The following is a 22335-nucleotide window of genomic DNA, read 5'->3' as shown; positions in this document are numbered from 1 at the left end:
TACTGACTTGGATGAGTCGGAGGGATCCCCAAGGTCCTCATCTGAGGATGTCTCTTTCTCAGACATCCTTGAACTCCTTAAGCAGAGGGGGAACTGGCCCTCCCTTAATCCTTCTGAGGACGAGTCAGTATACCTGGAGGCATTCGGATCTCGACCCTCCACCTCCTGGGTGTCTCCGCCTTTCGACCCTCTTATGGATGTAGTGGCTCGGAAGGCGTGGATGGCCCGGATTGTGGAACCTATTCCTAGGAGGCCTTCTAAATTTATTACGGCCCCACCAGATAGGCAATATTTGACAAAGGGTGTCCCGGTTGATGCCATGGTGGTGGCTGCAGCCACCAAGAAGGAACTAGCTGATCCTTCAGTACCTGTCCATCCTCCTAACAAGGATTGTAAGACTATGGACAGGTACGGCAAGTGGATTTTTTCTTCAGCAACCTTTGCCATGCGATCGCTGAACTACTTGTGTCACTTCACCCGCCTTCAAAGAGATGTTCTTAAAGAGTTGGGAGAAGTTTTACAGGATCCATCAGCTGCTGGGTCTCAGGATAAGATTAGCTCACAGCTAGGAATCCTTAACTCCATTGTTAACTCCTCCATGCGGCTCATTTCTTATGCAGCCGATGGAGCGAGTAGGGCCGCAGGCACAGGAGTGGCTTTAAGGCGTCAGTCCTGGATGCGGCTTTGTAATTTTGCAGACCCCTTCAAGGCGTCCTTCACAAACTCCCCTTTTGATGGTTCGACCTTGTTCGGACCTCAAGTGAAAGACACTTTGACTAGATGCGAACAAGATGGCAAGACTCTTTCTGCCGTAGGAGTCCATTTCTCCACCCCTTCAAGACCTTACCCAAAAGGTCAGAAGGGAGGGAAAATGTGGTTCCGCAAATCTCAAGGAGTCACGCCTGACGCACGAGGTCAGTTTACCCCCAGAGGCAGAGGGGGTAACAACAGACGCCGCCCTAGGGGCAGAGGGGTCCGCAGAATCAGGGTAGCAGAGAGCCTCTTTCTGACAAAACCCTTCCAGCATCCCTGAGATGTTGCCCGATTGTCCACCTTCGGAGGCAGTGGAAGATTATCGCTGTACCCAATAGCCTGGCTTTCCTTTCTCAAGACAAATGGGTACAGTCGATTATATCCGAGGGTTACAAAATTCCCTTTATTCAAACCCCAATTCAGCAAAGGGAACCCTTCCAGGCGTTCCACCGGTCTAAGGGAACTAGCAGTACCAGAAATATCAAGACTGCTAGCAAAAGAGCCACCCAGCCAGTCCCAGCAGACCAAATAGGATCCGAATCTACTCAAGGTTCTTTTTAGTTCCAAAAGACAGGGGACTGGAGACCAATATTAGATCTGAGCAAACTAAACAAGTTTGTAAAGAAAACAAGATTCCGGATGGTCACGCTTCAGTCCATTCTACCCTTTCTGGGCAAGGACAATTGGATGTGCTCGGTAGATCTTCAGGATCGTGCTATCACATAAAATTCACAGGCTCAGAAGATTTCTCCGCTTTCGGCTGGGGCCAGCCACTTCCAATTCAGGGCCCTGCCCTTTGGACTCACTACAGCCCCCAGAGTGTTCACCAAATGTATGGCAGTGGTTACGGCTCACCTGAGACGTCAAGGATTCCAGGTGTTTCCATATCTAGGCGACTGGCTCCTCACTGCCACCACCAGGCATCAACTTCTCCAGGCCAGAGATTACACCATTCACATTTGCAGAGGGCTAGGATTTCTATAAATTTGAAAAATCTGCCTTGTCGCCTTGTCAATCTATTACTTTTATAGGCGCAAAATTGGACACCGTACAACTTTCAGCAAAGTTAACAGACCAAAGGATCTTGGACATTCAAAGTCACGTCCAGGTGATTCTTCTCAGCTACAAAATTCAGGCCAGATTTGCTCTGAAAGTATTGGGTCTTATGGCGGCCGCCATAACACTTCTTCCCTTCGCCCGTTTTTACATGCGTCTTCTACAATGGATGCTATTCGCCCAATGGTCCTTTCAACAACTACCCATGAATCACAGGATCATAATCACTCCAACTTGCAAAAGGCATCTGACCTGGTGGATATCGTCCCCTCAAGTCCATCAGGGCAGACCCTTTGTTCCTCCTGCTCCGGTCGCCATGGTTACATCGGACGCCTCCCTGATCGGGTGGGGGGGCATTATCAGGGCAGGATGGTCCATGGCACTTGGCAACCTTACGAAAACCATCTGCACATAAATGTCCTAGAGATGAGAGCAGTGCTTTTAACATTGCAAGCCCTCAACGACTCTCTTCCCCTGGGAACTATTGCAGTCCAAACGGACAATATGTCCGTAGTGTGGTATATCAACAAACAGGGCGGAACCAAGTCCTATCCACTGTGTCGAGAGGCTCTCAGACTTTGGCAATGGGCAATCTCTTCTCAGCGGTTTCTGATAGCAACGCATATCCCGGGAAATCCAACATCATAGCGGACAGGTTGAGCAGAGCTATTCTCATGCCTCACGAGTGGTCTCTCAAACAATCAGTGACGGAAGAGATTTTTCAGGAGTGGGGCCTTCCTTGCTGCGACCTTTTTGCTACACCTCAAAACAGCAAATGCCCAGACTTCTTCTCTCTCTTCCCCCTTCCAGGCCACCCCCCCAGAGACGCTCTAACCCAAGATTGGCCCCGGGGACTTCTTTATGCCTTTCCCCCCTTTCCGCTGATACCTCAAGTAATTCAGAAAGCAACCGCCTTGAGAGCCAAGTTGATTCTCATTGCCCCTTATTGGCCTCGACAGATATGGTTTCCTTTCCTACATCGTTATCTCTTGGTACAGCCATGGCATCTGGACCCGGTTCCAGATCTTCTGACCCACCAGTCGGGGCAGCTGCACTAATCTATACCTTCTCTCAACCTCACGGCTTGGTTGCTCCACTTCCATCCTTAGCCAGGTTCCCTATGATTTCTAATCCCGTCCGGGATATCATAGTAGCTTCCCTAAAATCTTCTACCAGAAGGATTTACACTAGTAAATGGCAACATTTCTCCTTCTGGGCAAGAGCTAGGAACATAGACCCCTATACTGCTCCGATTCATTCGGTCTTGGACTTCCTAGCTGAGATTTTTCATTCAGGATCCTCTTCCTCCACAGTAAAAGTTCAGCTGGCAGCCATTTCGAATTTTCATATAGGCTTTTTGGACCACAACATTATGTCACATAAACTTTGCAAGGCATTCCTTCGAGGTATCTTTTTACTTAAACCTCCGATTAGAGACCCCCCACCACAGTGGGATCTAAATTTAATTTTAACATCGTTGATTCTCCGGCCTTCGAGACCTCGGGCTGCCTGTTCGTTGAAATTTCTTTCTTGGAAGACACTCTTTCTAGTCGCCATTACTTCTGCCAGGAGAGTATCTGAGCTTCATGCTCTCTGCATTCGTCCTCCCTACTTAATTTTCCACAAAGACAGGGTATCTTTAAGGACTAATCCGTCTTTCTTACCCAAAGTGACATCGCAGACGAACCTAAATCAATCCATTGATCTTCCAGTGTTTTTCCCAAATTATTCTGATAGAGCGGAACAAAAATTACATTGTCTTGATGTTCACCGCCAGCTCAGATATTATCTAGACAAAACTAAACATTTTAGGAAATCTGATCAACTGTTTCTATCCTATGCAGAAAACAGGAAAGGCCTTCCAGTTTCTAAGGTGACTGTATCTAGATGGCTGTCTTCTGTGATTACTTACATTTATCAGCTCAGAGGCAAAGAGTTGATTTGTAGGCCAAAAGCCCATTCTACCAGAGCTCTAGCTACATCTACAGCTTTTCAGGCCAGATTTCCAATAGACACTATTTGTGCAGCAGCCACATGGGCCTCTCCTCATACCTTTGTTTCACATTACAAATTAGACTTGGCCTCCAGAGACGGAGCGAATTTTGGTTCCACCGTTCTCAAGAGTCTGTTCCATTGAGCCACTCAGGATAGAGGTGCTAGGGACGCGGTCCCATCCAGCAAGAATGAAGGCGAGATTGACAACTTAACATTAAGAAGTTATGTACCTACCATAACGTTCCATGTTAGTTGTCTTTTCTCACCTTCTTTCTTGCGTCCCGCCCTCCATCCCCCTAGCCTGGTCAGACCGAGAAGATTATGCCTCTTCTATTAAGAGGCTTTATCCTTTTTTCTAGCTAATCAGGTTCTAGTGTCACTAGATTAGGTTGATCCTTTTCAGAGGATTATGATGATTATGATTGTCATTTTTAGTATTGTTACTTTTCTTCCTCCTTTACAGTTGGAAGAATATATTCCTATTTCCTTAGCTATCAAACAAGATCTGGGTAGTCTCCGCCTTGCATCATGGGATATAGGGTTGCCTCGAGCTGGTAAAATTATCTCTCGAGCTTAGCAAGTGCCGAGTCGGAGCCGAGGATCGGCTCCGAACCCATCCAGCAAGAAAGAAGGCGAGAGAAGACAACTAACATGGAACGTTATGGTAGGTGCATAACTTCTTATTCCTTGGTGTCAGTGGCATCTGTCCATACAGGGCATGTTTTCAGACATGGTATGTCCTTTGTGGGTCACATTTGATGGCACCATAGCTTTTGCAGCTGTCCAGTGGGGAACATTGGGAAGGTGCACTGCTGGCATGTATGTGCCTATTGGACAGATGGACAGGGTGCCATGCCCTCTGTAGCCTACTGGAATCGGACCATAGTTACTATCAGTGGGCAGTATGCAGGGGGTACTATCAACATAGCGGCTGTGGCCTAGGCAAGTGTGTGTGTCTGTATGAGACATGGATTGAGTGTTCACTGGGTAATACGGTTGCTGACTTTGCCTGACCTTGATGTCACATGTATGGGTATGGATTTGCACCCCAGCCTATCGGCTATTTCACATCTGTTATCCCTGTACAATGGACATTGTGATACATACTAGGGCCACCATATGAGAAATTAGCAAAACCTGCTCCACATTGAGCCCAGTTGTTACACAGTCACAACCACCTCCACACAGGATACGAGTTACAAACACAGACACACACACACACACACACACACACACACACACACACCTGTCATGTCTGGGATTAGAACTCCTACCTAACTAGTTTATTGCTCTACAGCACTACGCAGTTATAGGACATGCCACGGAGATTACTCCTTCCCCAAAGGTGTATTTCACATTGGATGACAGCAGGGTTGCCAAAGTAGGGCATTCGAATTGTAGTGAGTGTGGCTAGGCTAAATTGCGTTGCTCCCTACACAGACATTGAAACACACACACAACATCCACAACCAACATGTGTGGGAATAGAACCCCTACCAGAGTTCTATATCACACTACAGCATGAAGCTGTTATAGGATGCACCACAGGGATTACTGGTGTACTCCTTCCACAAAGGTGTATTTCACAATGAATGACAGCAGGATTGCCAAAGTAGGGCATTAGAATTGTAGTGAGTGTGGGTAGGCTAAAATGCATTGCTCCCTATACTGATATTGAAACACACACACACTTGTCATGTCTAGGATTAGAACTCCTACCTAATTAGTTAATCACACTACAGCAGTACACAGTTATAGGATGTGCCCCGGAGATTACTGGGCTACACCTTTCCAAAATGCGTATTTCACAGCTTATGACATCATCATCCTTGACAAAGTAGGGCATTTGGATTGTAATAAGTGTGACTAGCCTAAAATGCATTGCTGTCTACACAGACAGTGATGCACACATACACAGTTGCCATGTCTGGGATTAGAACTCCTACCTAACTAGTTTATTACACTACAGCAGTACGCAGGTGTAAGATGCGCCACAGAAGTTACTGTGCTGCAGCTTTCCAAAAGGTGCATTTCACAGTGTATGACATCAGCAGCCTTGACAAAGTAGGTCATTTGAATTGTAGTGAGTGTGACTAGCCTAAAAAGCATTGCACTCTACACACACACATACACACACACACACATATTTGCCATGTCTGGGATTTGAACTCCTACCTAACTAGTTTATTACACTTCAGCAGTATGCAGTTATAGGATGCACCACAGAGATTACTGGACTACACCTTTCCGAAAGGTGTATTTCAGTGTATGACATCAGCAGCCTTGACAAAGTAGGGCATTTGGATTGTAATGAGTGTGACTAGCCTAAAAAGCAGTGCTCTCTACACAGACGGTGACACACACACATGCGCGCGCGCACACACACACACACTCACACACACACACACACACACACTTGCCATGTCTGGGATTAGAACTCCTACGTAACTAGTTTATTATACTACAGCAGTATGCGGGTATACTCCTACGTAACTAGTTTATTATACTACAGCAGTATGCAGGTATAGGACACGCCACAGAAGTTACTGGGCTGCAGATTTCCAAAAGGTGTATTTCACAGTGTATGACAGCAGCCATGACAAAGTAGGGCATTTGAATTGTAGTGAGTGTGACTAGCTTAAAAAGCATTGCTCTCTACACAGCCGGTGACACACACACACACACACACACACACACACACACACACACACACACACAGTTGCCATCTTTGGGATTAGAACTCCTACCTAACTAGTTTATTACACTACAGCAGTACGTAGTTATAGGACGCTCCATGGAGATTACTGGACTACACCTTTCCGAAAGGTTTATTTCACAGTGTATGACAGCAGCCTTGACAGAGTAGGGCATTTAAATTGTAATGAGTTTGACTAGCCTAAAAGGCATTGCTGTCTACACAGACGGTGACACACACACACACACACACACACACACACACACACACAGTTGCCATCTTTGGGATTAGAACTCCTACCTAACTAGTTTATTACACTACAGCAATACACAGGTGTAGGACACGCCACAGAGATTACTGGGCTACAGCTTTCCAAAAGGTGTATTTCACAGTGTATGACATCAGCAGCCTTGACAAATTAGGGTATTTGAATTGTAGTGAGTGTGACTAGCCTAAAAAGCATTGCTGTCTACACAGACAGAGACACACACAGTTGCCATGTCTGGGATTAGAACTCCTACCTAACTAGTTTATCACACTACAGCAGTACGCAGTTATAGGAAGCGCCACAGAGATTACTGGCCTACACCTTTCTCAAGGGTGCATTTCAAGGTGGGTAACCTCAGAAGGCTTGTCATAGTATTGCTATGGGGAGGGCAGTGTGTGTGCGCATGGGTCATAACCCATTCATCTAGAGGTTGACACACCACATGCAGGGTTATATTTCACAGGTACATGTATACAGCTGCTAGAGGACTACTGCCTTGTACAGCCATGTTGCACAGCTAGCACTTGCACCACATTGTCCGTCATGCTGACAGATACCAATGGCTAAGGTCTACAGTGAGTGACATCCGAACCTCATGTGGTTGTAACCATTTGGCTTTGTGCTGGGTGGAACAGGCCTCATAATGGATGGCCCCTTGTGACAGTCACTGTCTTACACACATCTGTGTACGTCTACTTTTGGCTTATTATAGTGTGCTGTCCTTGGATATATGCATGTATTACTGTCCAATGTGTGTGCAAAGCATGAGTGCTGCATACTGAGGAGTGTCTGCACTAACACCTGTAAATGCCAGATATGTGTGGTCCACTGTTGTTTGCAGATATGGCCATCATTTGTGTGTGTGAGCATGCCCAGTATGCCCTTCTGTATTGAATGCGTGGATTGATTCCTGGTAGTTTGTACTGCAGTGCAGACATTTGTGTTGTACACCTACAGGTAACATACTGTTTGTGCAGGGTATCCATCAATCATTTGGCAGTATTGGGACAAACTGTGCAGGGGATAGTGTGTAATGTAGGTGATTGTGTCTGTGCTGCTTCAGCTGCAAGGTATTGCTGTTAGCAGAGATATTCAGACGTGTACTGTTATACACAGTGATGTTTTCTGTCCTCAAGTACTGTCATATGGACATTCTTGCTCACAGTGATGACTTGGGGGCCAAGGGTGACTACAGCTGTGTCCGGTATTGTTGGCAGACACCTACATATTCATGGTAAGTTATGCCATTCTGGAGAGGGAGCTGCAGATACAGACACCTACATATTCATGGTAAGTTATGCCATTCTGGAGAGGGAGCTGCAGATACTTGGTGCTGGGTTTGTGTATCCAGTTCAGCACATTGGTACAGTGCTGGCAGAGGATCCCATACTTGTCCTCCCATCAACATGATAGTATGGCCTTATCTTGCTGTGGCAATGCCTCACAGCTGTACAGATTTGCGTATGTTAGCCAGAGGCAGGGGTAATGGCTCAGAACATTTACCCTATTGTGGTGTGCGGGCAGGTGTGTAGCCACCCATTTATGTGTTTGCAGCCAGGGATAGCATGCACACAGCTTGGTGTCGGACCCTGCACATTCCATGCTGCCACACCCCGCTCTGTTATTCTAACCTCTTCCATACATTATGCATACATTTTCTGATATTTTCCTAAGGGTATCACCACATCACATGTGTGTGTTAGTGTTGGTCCACAGTTCATGCAGTGGGACATGGTGGACATGTTACTGTGGTTTGTCCTCATGGCCTTGCGTATGGCTTACATGCAGTGTGTTATGTTGTTATTTGGGTGTCCATGACATAACATGCATTGGCAGTACATGTGAGACACAGGACTTTGGCAGGCACCTGTGGGGCATTAGGTGTTGATGCAGACCAGATGCGTCAAGTCCTTGCATTCTGTCAGTCCTACAGTCCCAGACCACCATACAGTATATTCCCCTGAGATGACAGGGTAGATGTAACAGTTGTTCATGCCAATACCTTCTGTCAGTCTTGATCAGGTGGTGTGGATGCTGGCAGGGTGCTACCTATAGCTAGGGACACACCTGCATGGCACACCTACACTGTGTGCTGCAGTCTTCTGCTCTTGCCATATACAGGTGAGATTGTACTGTACCCATTCCCCACAGCAGGTATATTGCCAGAGAGGTGCCTGTGGGTAGTATTTGCGTGGCTGGGTGCATGTGTGTTATGGAAACTACTTGCATCTGACACACATGTGCATGGGGCATTACAGTTATGCTGGCATGTGCAGGTACATCAGCTGATTCCCAATACATCAGTGCTACCTCCTTTGTGATCTGCAGGTGTTCAGGCAGACATTATCGGTATCCCCTACTACAGGTCCTGTTACTGTGATGCATACCTATATGTACAAATTCAAGGGTGTCACCATTTCACAGTGAGACAATATATGCTGTATGTCTGGAGTACTTTCCCCTGTGTACTGCTTGTATATCTAGCCCAACAGCCATGCCATGTCAGTCTCTCAGATGGTGACACATATTACCACCATACATTTACAATGGCTTACTGCTAGCATGTGTTATACTGGTGGGGATTGTCTTTGGCACTGCAGTCGTGAGGGTTTGTCCCTGTTAGTAGTGGGCAATGGCCACCAGGTCTTACTTCAACATGCATACATACTGACCACTCTTACACATTATGAAACACACACCATCCTAACACACGCAGACTTGCATATTGTGCAAATGTTACAACCTATCCTGCTACCTTGGCCACCTGTTCTCCACTCGTATTATACCTGCTCATACATGTTACTACATTTCTACACAGGATTGGGGGGGGGGCACCTGAGTGTCACTACATTTCTACACTGGATTGGGGGAAGAGGCACCTGAGTGTCACTACATTTCTACACTGGATTGGGGGAAGAGGCAGACCTGTCTGTTTCCACATGTCTGCATAGGCGTGGGGGGCACTCTGTTACTACATTTCTATATAGGATTGTGGGGGGGGGCACCTGACTCTTTTTACATGTCTACACAGGATTGGGGGGGCACACCTGACTGTTTAAACATGCCTACATGGGAGTGGGGGGCACACCTGACTGTTTAAACATGCCTACATGGGAGTGGGGGGCACACCTGACTGTTACTATATTTCTACATAAGGTTGTAGGGGGACACACCTGACTGTTTTTACATTTCTACACAGAATTGGGGGTGCACCTGACTGTTACTACATTTCTACACAGGATTGGGGGGGGTGCACGTGACTGTTACTACATTTCTACACAGGATTGGGAGAGGCACACCTGACTGTTTCTGCATATCTACATAGGATGGGGGGGGGCACACCTGGCACATGCACACATTTGCTATGACTGTACTGGTATGTCGGGTACTCCATTTCATTTTGTATTTTAACCTATCATACTGACTAGAGGCATATCAGTGTACTACAGGTCTTAGCTTTGGATGCCCTACATATTAGTGTCTGACTTCCTACCCTTCAGAGCTAACATCCCACTGCCTGACCTACTGTAGTCTGTCTGTGTAGGCCTGGGGGGCGTTACCCATAGGCATCATTCAGAGGCCATAGCACAGGCTCTGTTTGGGTTTGTCTACACCTGTCCTGCTGGCTGAGACTGTTGTTGGGTATGTGAACCTCCCTGACTAGCATGTGTGAGTCATAAGGACACACATGTCGCCCAGCACATTTCCTGCAGTGGGTTTTGTCACCCTGTGTAGTACTGGCTACTATGGTGGCTCCAGTATGTGTTACAGATGTCATGGTGTCACTATGGGTGTCTGCTATCTGCTGCCATAACATTCAGCCACCCAATTCCCTTGCATGCTCACATCCATACCATAGATTCAGGTAATGACACATTCTACTCCATTTGGCAATTGGTAGGTTGATTGACTTACCTTGTGGGTGTGCCAGGATTGCGGATGGTGCTGGAGGGCTGCCTATGTCAGATGCACATAGTACACTCCCTAAACATGTTTGAGCACAGGTAGTGTCATGTTTGGCAGCCCTTTTACTGTATGTGCGAGTCAGAGAGATGTGTCATTCCCTGGGTCCCTACTGTGTCAGTGTATGTGCTATGCATTGTCTCTTTGCCACAGCCTGGGCATACTGGGCACACCTTCATCTGCCTCCTGGGGCAGGCTCAGGTTGTTCCTCCACCAAGTCACACTGTGCCTGTGCAGGCCTTGGCATTGGTGGAGGGCTGTGTGGCCCTGCCCCTGCTGTTCTTACTGCAGCTGTTTCCACAGGATCATATTGTGTAGCATGGCACATACCATAATTTGGGTACATGTAGCTGGTGAGTACTGCAAGGCTCCACCGGATGTGTCCATACAATGGAACCATGACTTCAGCATCCCAAACACACGCTGTATTATAAGTCTGGTCTGTACGCATGCCTCATTATGGAATTCTTGTTCAGGTATGTGTGCATTTCTGATGGGTGTCATCAGCTACAGCTCCAGTGTGTAACCAGCATTCCCCACTAGGTGACCATAGGGGATGTCCCCATTGGCAAATCTCTGGTACAGCTGCATCAGATGCCAAATGTGGGAATCGTGATAGCTTTCAGGGCAGCCAGCACACACATTTGTTGTAATGCCCTGGGCATCACAGACAACCTGGCAGTTGATGGAGGGAAGGCCCCTGCAGTTAATGTAGGCCCTACCCTGATCACTGGGTGGTGCTTTGATGTGTATGTGCATGCAGTCTATAGCACCCACTACCTCAGGGTGTTCTGCTATTTGGTGGAAGAGGCGCATATTGCTGGCCAACACCTCACAGGTGTTGAGGAAATATATGTGCTTACTGGCATCTGCTGACATGGCATCCAGGAACTGGTGGAATACTCTGGATGCTGATTCATGTGAGATCCCCATGATTTGCCCAGTTGAGTTTTGGGAGGTACCTGTGTCTAGTATTCCTAGGCCTACACATACCTTGGTATCCACTGCGATGGGTTCCCCTCGGTCAGTTTGGTGTGTCAGGCGTGGCCGGCACAGCTCAACAATTTGCTGTAGGAGGGCCATATCCACCCAATAGTGCTCCACTGTTGCCAGCTCCTGTAGCCCTTGGTAGGTTACCCTGGGTCTGTACACTCTTCTCCGTCTCCTGACTGTGGGTTGATAGGCAGCATTCACATACTCACCACCCTCAGCCTCTTGCACATGTTGTTCTATGTTGCCTGCTGCAGCCCCTCTCATTTTGTAGTTTTGTTTGTTAAAAGTTCCCTGCTTGTATACACCGGTGGTGTAGAACATGGGGAAAAACCAGAGGGGAAGGTCTTAGCATAGTTTATAGTAGTGTTCTGGGCTGGGCTCATCTGCTGCCTCTGTAATTGGCTGATTCTGATACATTTCACCTGCCAGCTAAGCTAGTTCTCCTTGATTACCTTCCTACTGCTGTTTTCCCTTCCCAATTAAGCCTGGGGCGCGCCGCACAAACAGAGTGCTCAAATGTGCACAGTGCTGCTATTTCCTGGTTTAACTTTTTTTCTTCCTTTAAAACCCGGTGCACAGAGTGCACACTCACTTAGGCAATGTAAAGAGTACTTGGCCTAGCATAGCTGTTCTAAGCTAGGAGCAAACCCGGGCCACAGGACTCCAGTCCTCTTACGGTATGCTTGACACACACCCCCATGATGTCAGTTAATTCCTAGGCTTGCACCAAGCTATTCATACTCTTGCACTGTTGGGACCTGACTAGCATGCTGGGAAAACTGGGATTCACTATCATTCCCCTCATTTGCATAGGACTGCCTGCTAATGCATAGTTATATGTCTCACACTGAACCTCCCCCCTTAGCAACCACTACTCACTGGCCATGTTGTCTTCTGCCTGCCATTGACTTTCATGGCAAAATAGTGATTTTAGTTAGAATGCTTATTTTAGGTTTATTTAATTATTTTCCCCCTGATCCCATTTGCACACCGTTGCCCTATGCTTAAACAGCCAAGATTGGCAAAAAAAAAAATTAAAGTTTTTTTTTTTATTTTTATGACTGTTTGTAATGCCAATGGCCTTATACTTGGCCATTGGCATGCTTTCCTGACTGATATGCAGCCTTTATTTGGAGCTGTCACAGCTCCGTTTTGGATTTTGCAAAAATGTACTCGGTTACTAACCGAGTACATTTCTGCAGATTGCACTAGTCCTGCACGACCGGTTTCAAGCTTCCTGGATCGTAAATTCACCTCATTTGCATAGATTTCTCCTGCAAATGGAGTGATTTGCATACAGGGGCTTAGTCCCTGCAGGACTAGTGCAGGAGCGCTCGTGCACACCCCCGCAGGCTGTTTCTGGATCGTACAGCAGACATATTGCCTGTTACAGCTCCTGCACTAATCCAACACGCCGTGCAAGGCATACAGAATCTGGGGGATTGTGTTGGGTCTTTAGCTCACTGAAGCACAGCTCTTTCGAGATTGGTGGGAAGACGGGTTTGTATCTATGTGGAGGTTGTAGCTTTATGCTCTACTTAAATTTTTCTTATTATTAATTTTGTATTGTGAAGAGGCTGGCTATTGTTTTGAAGGTGCACAGTATAAGAGAGATCCTGAATGATAATCTGACACTAAAAAAACATGGTTCTGGTGTAGGTCTAATCATCTGTTCTGAAGAATGTCACCATGATTAAGCAATTTATACCACTGAGAAACTGTCTGTGGTGATCCATGCAGTAAGGATTTCCAACTGTAACACTGTTTACTTGGTACTTCCTAGTACTGAAGTAAGAATTTTCAGCTGGTGTGGAACTTTTGCAGGCAGACCTTTGTGTGGAGTTTCTGGATTTATTCACATCAGTCCACTGCTGCAAGCTGTCAACAGGCTTCTGCTCCTCTAAAGAATCAATGTATTATTACTAATGTACAATGCATTATTGTCTGTTTTCATGTGATTCAGCTACGGGTTGTTTGATCCAACAGGATTTGACCTCGGCACAAAATCTGAAGCTCTTTGGTTCTAGGGCTCTCACTCCTTCCCTACTCATAATTCCCTGAACTCCACCTATCTCATATCTCATTTGCCACCTGAAGTGTTCAGTCATTCTGTTGAGGTCTGTCATCCTGTATCCTTTTTGGAAGGTTTTATTCATACTCCACCAACTCTTCATTTTCCCTGTAAAAAATGTTGGTAATACAAGGTGTCGATGTTTTGCAGATTCAGTGATATCATCCCTCTCATTTCGGATTTGGGTAAGTGGGGATTCAAACATTTCAAGTAAACCCCATATATATATATATATATATATATAACACACACACACACTCTTTTAGTGCTAGGAGATCAGCCATTTTTTTGTTTGCCATATGTGTGTGTTTTTTGCATCTTTTCTTCTTTTCTATGGCTGACAGTCAAGGATTCAAAAAGTCACAGAATTTGGGCACAAGCTGCCGTTCCAAGACCAACATGGCCTTTGGGCGTATTGTTTAGTTGCAGATCACCTTGATACTTAGAGTCAGGTTTTTTCCTCTTTTAGTGCCTGTGCCTTGCACACTAGAAGGGAGAAAACTGATAGTGGAGAGACTTCTCCTTCCCCAGACAGGGTCTGCCATCCTTTCCTCTTCCTCTTGTGCTTCTTTGCCTCTTACCAAAGACAAGAAGTCCAAGAAGAAAGCTGACAAAGTCAAAGAAAAGGAGCTAGAATTAAAGAGCATTTATACAGTATTAAGAACGATGAGAAAAATTCTCTTTTTAAGCATAGTATAGAATGTTATCATCTTCTTTCAGCTGTTCCCGTTAGGGGTCGCCACAGCGGATCACCTGTTTCCATTTCTTCCTGTCTTCTGCATCTTGCTCTGTCACACCAACCACCTGCATGTCCTCTCTTACCACATCCATAAACCTTATCTTAGGCCTTCCTCTTTTCCTGTTACCTGGTAGCTTCATCCTTAGTATATTTTTCCCAATATACTCAGCATCCCTCCTCAGCACATGTCCAAACCAACGTAATCTTGCCTCTCTGGCTTTGTCTCCAAACCTTCCAACCTGGGCTGACCCTCTAATATACTTATTCCTAATCCTGTCCACCCTCGTCACACCCAGTGCAAATCTTAACATCTTTAACTCTGCCACATCCAGCTCAAACTCCTGCCTTTTTGTCAATGCCACTGTCTCCAACCCATATAACATAGCTGATCTCACTACCCTCTTGTAGACCTTCCCTTTCACTCTTACAGGTACTCGTCTGTCACATATCACTCCTGACACTCTTCTCCACCCACTCCATCCTGCCTGTACTCTCTTCTTCACCTCTCTTCCACACTCACCGTTACACTGAACTATTGACCCCAAGTATTTAAACTCATCCACCTTTGCCACCTCTACTCCTTGCATCCTCACCATTCCTCTATCCTCCCTCTCATTCACACACATATATTCTGTCTTAGACATGCTGACCTTCATTCCTCTTCTCTCTAGAGCATATCTCCATCTCTCCAGGGTGTCCTCCACCTGTTCCCTACTCTCACTACAGATCACAATGTCATCTGCAAACATCATAGTCCATGGGGACTCCTGTCTGATCTAGTCTGTCAACCTGTCCATCATCATTGCAAATAAGAAGGGGCTCAGAGCTGATCCTTGATGTAACCCCACCTCCACCTTAAACGCATCCGTCACTCCCACCGCAGACCTCACCGTTGTCACACTACCCTCGTACATATCCTGTACAACTCTTACATACTTCTCTGACACTCCTGACTTCCTCATACAATACCACAACTCCTCTCTAGGCACCCTGTCATATGCTTTCTCTAAGTCTACAAAAACACAATGCAACTCCTTCTGACATTCTCTGTACTTCTCCATCAACACTCTCAGAGCAAACGTCACATCTGTAGTGCTCTTTCCCGGCATGAAATCATACTGCTGTTCACTAATCATCACGTCCCTTCTTAACCTAGCTTCCACTACTCTTTCCCATAACTTTATGCTGTGACTGATCAATTTAATCCCTCTGTAGTTACTACAGCCCTGCACATCACCTTTATTCTTAAAAATCGGTACCAAAACACTTTTTCTCCATTCTTCAGGCATCCTCTCACTTTCTAAGATTTCATTAAACAATCTGGTTAAAAACTCCACTGCCATTTCACCTAAACACCTCCATGCTTCCACAGGTATGTCATCTGGGCCAACAGCCTTTCCATTCTTCATTCTCTTCATAGCTATCCTAACTTCCTCCTTGCTAATCCATTATACTTCATGATTCACTATCCCTACATCATCCAACCTTCTCTCCCTCTCATTCTCTTCATTCATCCACCCCTCAAAGTACTCTCTCCATCTCCTCAACACACTCTCCTCACTTGTGAGTATGTTTCCCTCATTATCCTTTATCACCTTTTCCTGCTGCACATATTTGCTAGCTTGGTCCCTCTGTCTAGACAATCGGTACAGGTCCTTTTCTCCCTCCTTAGTGTCCAACCTTTCGTACAACTCTTCGTATGCCTTATCCTTAGCCTTCGCCACCTCTCTCTTTGCCATGAACCTCATCTCCTTATACTCTTGTCTACTTTCTTCATCTCTCTGACAATCCCACTTCTTCTTTGCCTGCATACTCTTCTGTACTTCCTCATTCCACCACCATGTCTCCTTGTCCTTCCTCTGTCCCGATGTGATATAGAATGTAAGAATTATAAAAAGTTTTTTTTCCCATATTGGAACAATGTATGGGCGATTATAATGGTGGATATTTTAAAAATTATTTAGAGCAAAGGGAGACAATGTGGCAAATAAAAATAGGAGCAGATAAATACCCAGGGCTCAATGATATGATTAATGTTAAGTGTTTTTTGAAGGTGGGGATACTTTTTATAAATAAATAAAACAGTTTTAAGTGTTTGTTTTTTTTACTTTTGAATAGTTCATTGTTTAATGGGTGTGTTTTATTGCTGTTAATTAGTTCATTTATTTGATTGGTTGTTTGTAGTATTTAATGTGTTATGTTTGTAAGATTGTTATTCTAATGAAGTCTGCAAAGACAAAAGCAGAGATTAAAGTATTGTGTATGCTAATTCCACTGCTCCTGTATTTCTTTATGCTGGTTGATGTTTGAGTATTTTGTTCATTATTTGTGTTTTTGTTAACCACTGTCGGATTTGTGGTCATTTAAGTAATTTAAACAATGCAGAGACTCTGATTAGGGCTACAGGCTCAGTTGTGTTCCTTTGCAGAATGGCAAAGTTTAGGTTGCTCTTCCTGAAGGAAAAAGTCATAAACAAGCATCTAGGTGCCCACTTTTGTGGAAGAAATACTTCCTAACCAACCTGCCCAGAACCTTGATGGTAACCTCTTAAAGTGGAAGCAGATCCTTAACTTGTGGATGGCATCTACATTGCTCCTCCTTCCACTTTCACTTCCACTCCTTCCAGTTCTAAACCTGGCCACCCCCAATAGAGTAATAGGCATCCTCACAATCCACGGAAGGCTCTCAAACATCGTACTATCTTATCCCTCTGGTGTTGGCAAAGTCACATAAGATGATGACCATACCAAATGCCCCACTGCATTCCTGACTGTGGTCTAGGGCTGCATGCAGGAGGGTATCACCTACAGTTTGCTTCAGCTTGAAAGAGTATCACAAAGCACTTATGCATGTACGTATATTTATTTCATTTTTGTAATCAGGTAGGTAGACTGGTTGACAGACCTGTTCAGCCATGACTTGGCCAATTGGGCAGAAATTACAATGTCTCCTGGTCTTCCCATGCCTGGATGATTGGTTCCTGGTAGTCTGCTCTGGGGAATTTCTGGAGGTGGCCCTCTTGTGGGGACTGTATTGGATGCAGCTCTTGAGGATAGCCATAGAATAGTAAAATCATGTCTGAACACTGCTAAAGTAAGGTACTTTAGCAGAGTCGAATTGGACACATCCCAGTGTTGTTTAGTCCTGGCCTCGAAGAGGTTACCTAGGTGTGGAATAAGCGGAGATTCCAGATTCAGACACAGCTGCACTTTAAGAGCTTCATGACCACCTTGATCTTAACAATGGCATTTTTGTTCATGAGGATGTGGACATTGCAGTGGATTGTGAGTTTTGTTAATGGCATCAGAGCCACCATATGCTCACAGTCCTTTGCTTTGTATTGGACATTGGACCTTTTTACTGTGTCCTACTATGATACAGTTCCCACCAACTTGCTGCTGAACCTTCCATAACCTACAAAGGAACCGGTTTCAAATTCTGATGATGAATACTTTACTCACTTAGATTTCCACACAGTGCAGGTGTAGTTATTCCTAAAGAGAAAACTGTACATCAGTCAGAACTTTAGAGAAGTGTTTGAGCCCACTGAAGCCTTGGATAAACAGCTGCTTACAATGACTCTCTTCATTCTGTCAGACACCTATTCTTTCTTGTGGTGCCTAAACTAGCAAGTGGGCATAGGATCATACCTTATATGAGGGAAGCTGGTAGTACTTATATGGTACTTAGCCATAGACAGGAGTATTTATCTTTCAGGAGTTCTTATTCCCACAGAGGTGAATAAGGTGATATATGATGTGAACTGCTTGTCCACGTCTCTTCTGTAGGTGCAGATTAAAACACTATGCCTAATTAATTTTCTGGGCAGGGAACTCTCCAGAAATTATGGTCTATATTACGTGATCGAATGATCACAATAGCAAATGCTCTGAAAGTGAAAATGCAGCACACCGAAGTGCTTTTTGTGGGATCGCAGTACAGTGAACAACAGAATATTTTCCCTTTTCTCACTGTAGTGTGATCTCAAAGTTGGTATATATATTTAGCAGGGGGTGTGAGGGCACAATAATGGCTTTGATGTGCTGCATTTTTGCTCTTTAGAGCGTTCGTTATTGTGATCATTCGATCACGTAATATAGACCCCAGAAATTCACCTGTTTACCTGTTGGAAACGCATGATTCTCCACTCTTATTATCCATTCAGCAGTATAGTGGCAGATTGTTGTGATGCATTTACATTTCTTTTGCACAGATATTTCATTTCTACATTCCTTTTGCTCCCACTGATTACATACCTCACAACACAGATTCTAGGATTCTCTTTACTTCTTGGTGAAGGGAATTGCTTTAGGTTCTGGAGGTGCTACAAGAACCAAGCCAGTGACGTTCCTCACAGTTCGGATGACAGCTAGCTTCACTTCAGTAGACCCCTCCCACAAAATTAGCAGGCTGTGATCTCTGAGGTGATAGAAACTGATAGGGAGGCTTCCACTGAGCAAGCATATGCCTTTGAGTGAAAACATTTCTCAGTTTTGGTGGCTCGACACTTGGTACCATTCTGGTCATTCAGAGTATGTAGGTGAATTTGATATATCTTAGACCCCCGAATGATTTGAGCTTCAGTTATTCCATGATTTGTGATGCATGTATCAGGTATCTTCACATTAGGTTCTTGTGGAGTGCAGGATTATGGTCAAGGAGCAACTGGTTAAGTAGCTCTTTAAAGGAGTGCTGTATCTCAGTCCTTCTGTACAGAAGCCCTCCCCTTCTTTGAACTTGAACTTAATGGTTGTGAGGCTTCCCAGAATTTGAGCTTGTTGGTTTGATATCATTGAAGTTCATGTCTTGAAAAACATTTTTCTTTTGTGTCCATCACCTTGCACATAGGATCTCCAGTCTTCTGGCCATTATGTGGAACAAACTTTAGTTGGCTGTTTACAGGAGTAGTTTGTTCCACAGGATGTCCCTGAGCAAGTCCATCAAACTTGTGATATTTTTTAAGCAACAAAAACTAGGAAAAAGAGGACCCTTTACACTCTGGATTTTCACTGTCAGCTCGGGTGTTACCCAAACTAGATGTAGATGTTCAGGAATACAGACAAGTTTTGCACCAGAGAGGAAAATGCTTTCAAGTGTCAGATATTTTCGAAGTGTATTACCAACTCCGTTATTTTTTTGCCATCAGGCATATAATCTCCCACTTGTAGATGCGGTAGTGAAACGTTTACCCAATTAATGGAGTAGCTACCTCATGGGCATGCTTCAGCAAAGTCTGTATTACTTACATCTGCACCTCAGCCACTTGGTTGTTGGTGTACAGCTTCACCAAGCATTATCACCTCAAACACAAATTGGGAAGTCAGACTACTTTTGAGAAGTTACTACTACAGGATTTGTCCATCAAAATTCTGTACTGGAAAACTTCTGTGCTCCTGCTTCTTTAGTGCTGATTGGAATTTGCCCCAGTCAAAGATACATCTAGGGAAGGTCTACAGATGCATTCTTAGCATATCCATTAATCTTCAGAAAGGCCTTCCTTGATGGATCAGGAAAATCCTCACTCCATCCACCCTTAGATAAGAGAGTCTTCTGCCAGTTGTCGCTGATACAGATGCCTGTAGTTGAGGAAGTATATATTCTTGTATTTAGCAATATAGTACCAGTTTTACATTATTTCTTGATTTGTAGGAAATTGCTTCCTAGTAGCACTTGTGTGGCTGACAGACAATATCATGGGATGCATTGGAATGTGCAAGAATCCCCAAATATGTTTTTAATAGAAGAAAATGTGCTAAATTCTAATTGGTAAAAAAGATAATACCAAAGCAATGATCTCATCAGTGAGTGTCCTCTTAATAGATCAATTACTATAATAAGAATATGCCTGTTGTTTTACAGGTACCATCAGTATGGTGTATATTGGTAATGCTTGCATTCCTTGAGCATGTAAGATGATAGAGAACAAATTGTTGCGTCTTACCTTATTAAACATTTGTTTATCTTGTGCATGGATCCATCCATAATCCTTTTTCCCATTTTTTTACATGGGATCAGGGTGTCACTTCAATAGTGACAATCATCTAAAGCCAAGGTTTACACCGCCAGGTGACTAGCCCCTCCCACAGTAGTTCTCCCACACCACACACACACTCACACCAGTGGCCAATTTAGAGTATCCAGTTCACCTACTGCATGTCTTTGGAATGTAGGAGGAAACCAGAACACCCGGAGGAAGCACATACAAACACAGGGAGGACGTGCAGACTCCACACACAAGGCACCCCAGCTGAGAATCAAACCAGGGAATCTCTTGCTGTGAGTTGGCAATTCTACCTTGTGCATGGATGACTGCTAAAATTGTTGTCAGCTGTGATGGTTTGTTTGATAAATATGTCACGCATACTGGTTTAAAAAATGGCATGATCACAATGTGGTAATTTTCAGAAAGGCCTGATTAATGGAAAGCTTTGAAGAAAGTAACCGCTAATAGACCTTGTGAGAATGCTTAACAGTATTGCAGTCTGCATCTCTCTCTGTATATAAATATAAATATGTATACATATATGTGTGTGTGTGTGTGTGTGTGTGTATATATATATATATATATATATATATATATATATATATATATGTTATTAAACAGATAAGTCCATCTATAGGAGAGCTGCCAAAAGGAGGTACATTTGTTATGGTGAAAGGGAATAAGGAGGTCACTGTGAATAGGAGATGAAGAAATGAAGATGATGGGGAGGAGATGGGATCCGGGAATGAGTGTGAGAGGGTACTAACAGCTTGTTGTAGTAGGTGGGTTACTGATGTGATATGATAGCTGTGGTCCCTAATGTAGCACCTAAAAGTATTAACAATGGCCATGGTTGCAAAGAAATACATCTTACTTTGGAAATATGAGTTATTTTAAAAATATTACTGTTATTCCATTTTATACTCTTATCATTTGTTTACTGAATTACAGTCTTATTTTGCAGTTTGAAGTTCAGATTGCAGCATGCCCTGTCTAGATATTCTCGTGGAATAGTTATCTACTTCTGGATATTGTTTTAAGGATGCTTTGCCCTTGTTTTTTTTCATATTTTGTCTACTACTCTGCAGCGTCCCATTTCCATGTTCCTGTTTTTTTTTCAGACTGAAACAGAAGACGAGAAAAAACGTTTTGAAGAAGGCAAAATGCGGTACCTACAGACCAAAGCCAAGAGGCAGAGTGAAAAGCTTGCACTTACACAGCAGTAAATTTTCTTCAAAGAAAAAAAATACTGCTCACCAGAAACTCTAGCAGCACCAAGACTACCTGTGGAATGACCACATGACCCAAAGCAGATAAAAATAATATTTCCAGTGTTACTTGAATCCTGTTGTGTATGTTGTGTTACTGTTTATACTTCACTGCTGTAAACCAAAGCTTCCTGTTAAGATTCAGAAGCATAAACTCTAGATATGTACAACACATATACACTGTAAAGTAGGACTAGGCACAAAGTAGTGTCTCTTACAAATGCAGTATATTTTGTCTGTAATAGAACGTATAAGATATAAATTATAAAGAGAAATATAGCGTATTATATTATTAAATATTGTCCTGCAGCACCCATTTTGATGTTCATGAGTTTTTTTCTCCATACATTTATTTCCATATAGTGATACCTAATTTTTTCTATTCTCATTTGTAGTGGAAATATGTGATTATCTTGCTGACCTATCAGTAGATTGTTCTTCAGTGACGAACACAGTAGTAGTAAATCTTGACATATGGGTTTCTTCTCACCAGAGCAGCTGTTTTCCATCCATTTTTTCTGTGTAATTTATGCTCCCTTACACAAGCCAGC

At 44.2% G+C, this 22335-nt stretch overlaps 1 protein-coding gene across 3 annotated transcripts in view; it reads left to right on the top strand.

Annotated features, from left to right (window-relative positions):
* ACOT7 (acyl-CoA thioesterase 7) overlaps positions 1–22100 on the top strand; it is a 2743423-nt gene extending 2721323 nt beyond the window's left edge. For all 3 annotated transcript variants that reach the window (XM_044063020.1, XM_044063019.1, XM_044063021.1), the window contains one exon: positions 21638–22100. In XM_044063020.1, coding sequence (XP_043918955.1) covers positions 21638–21742 — 105 coding nt within the window. In that variant the 3' untranslated portion in view covers positions 21743–22100. The remainder of the gene's footprint in view (positions 1–21637) is intronic.
* The last annotated feature ends 235 nt before the right edge of the window (positions 22101–22335 follow it).

The sequence above is a fragment of the Protopterus annectens genome, chromosome 2.part1 (assembly GCF_019279795.1).
Source record: "Protopterus annectens isolate FY-2018-M chromosome 2.part1, PAN1.0, whole genome shotgun sequence".
In the NCBI taxonomy this organism is placed as follows: domain Eukaryota; kingdom Metazoa; phylum Chordata; order Ceratodontiformes; family Protopteridae; genus Protopterus; species Protopterus annectens.
This window is presented reverse-complemented; position numbering and strand designations above follow the sequence as displayed.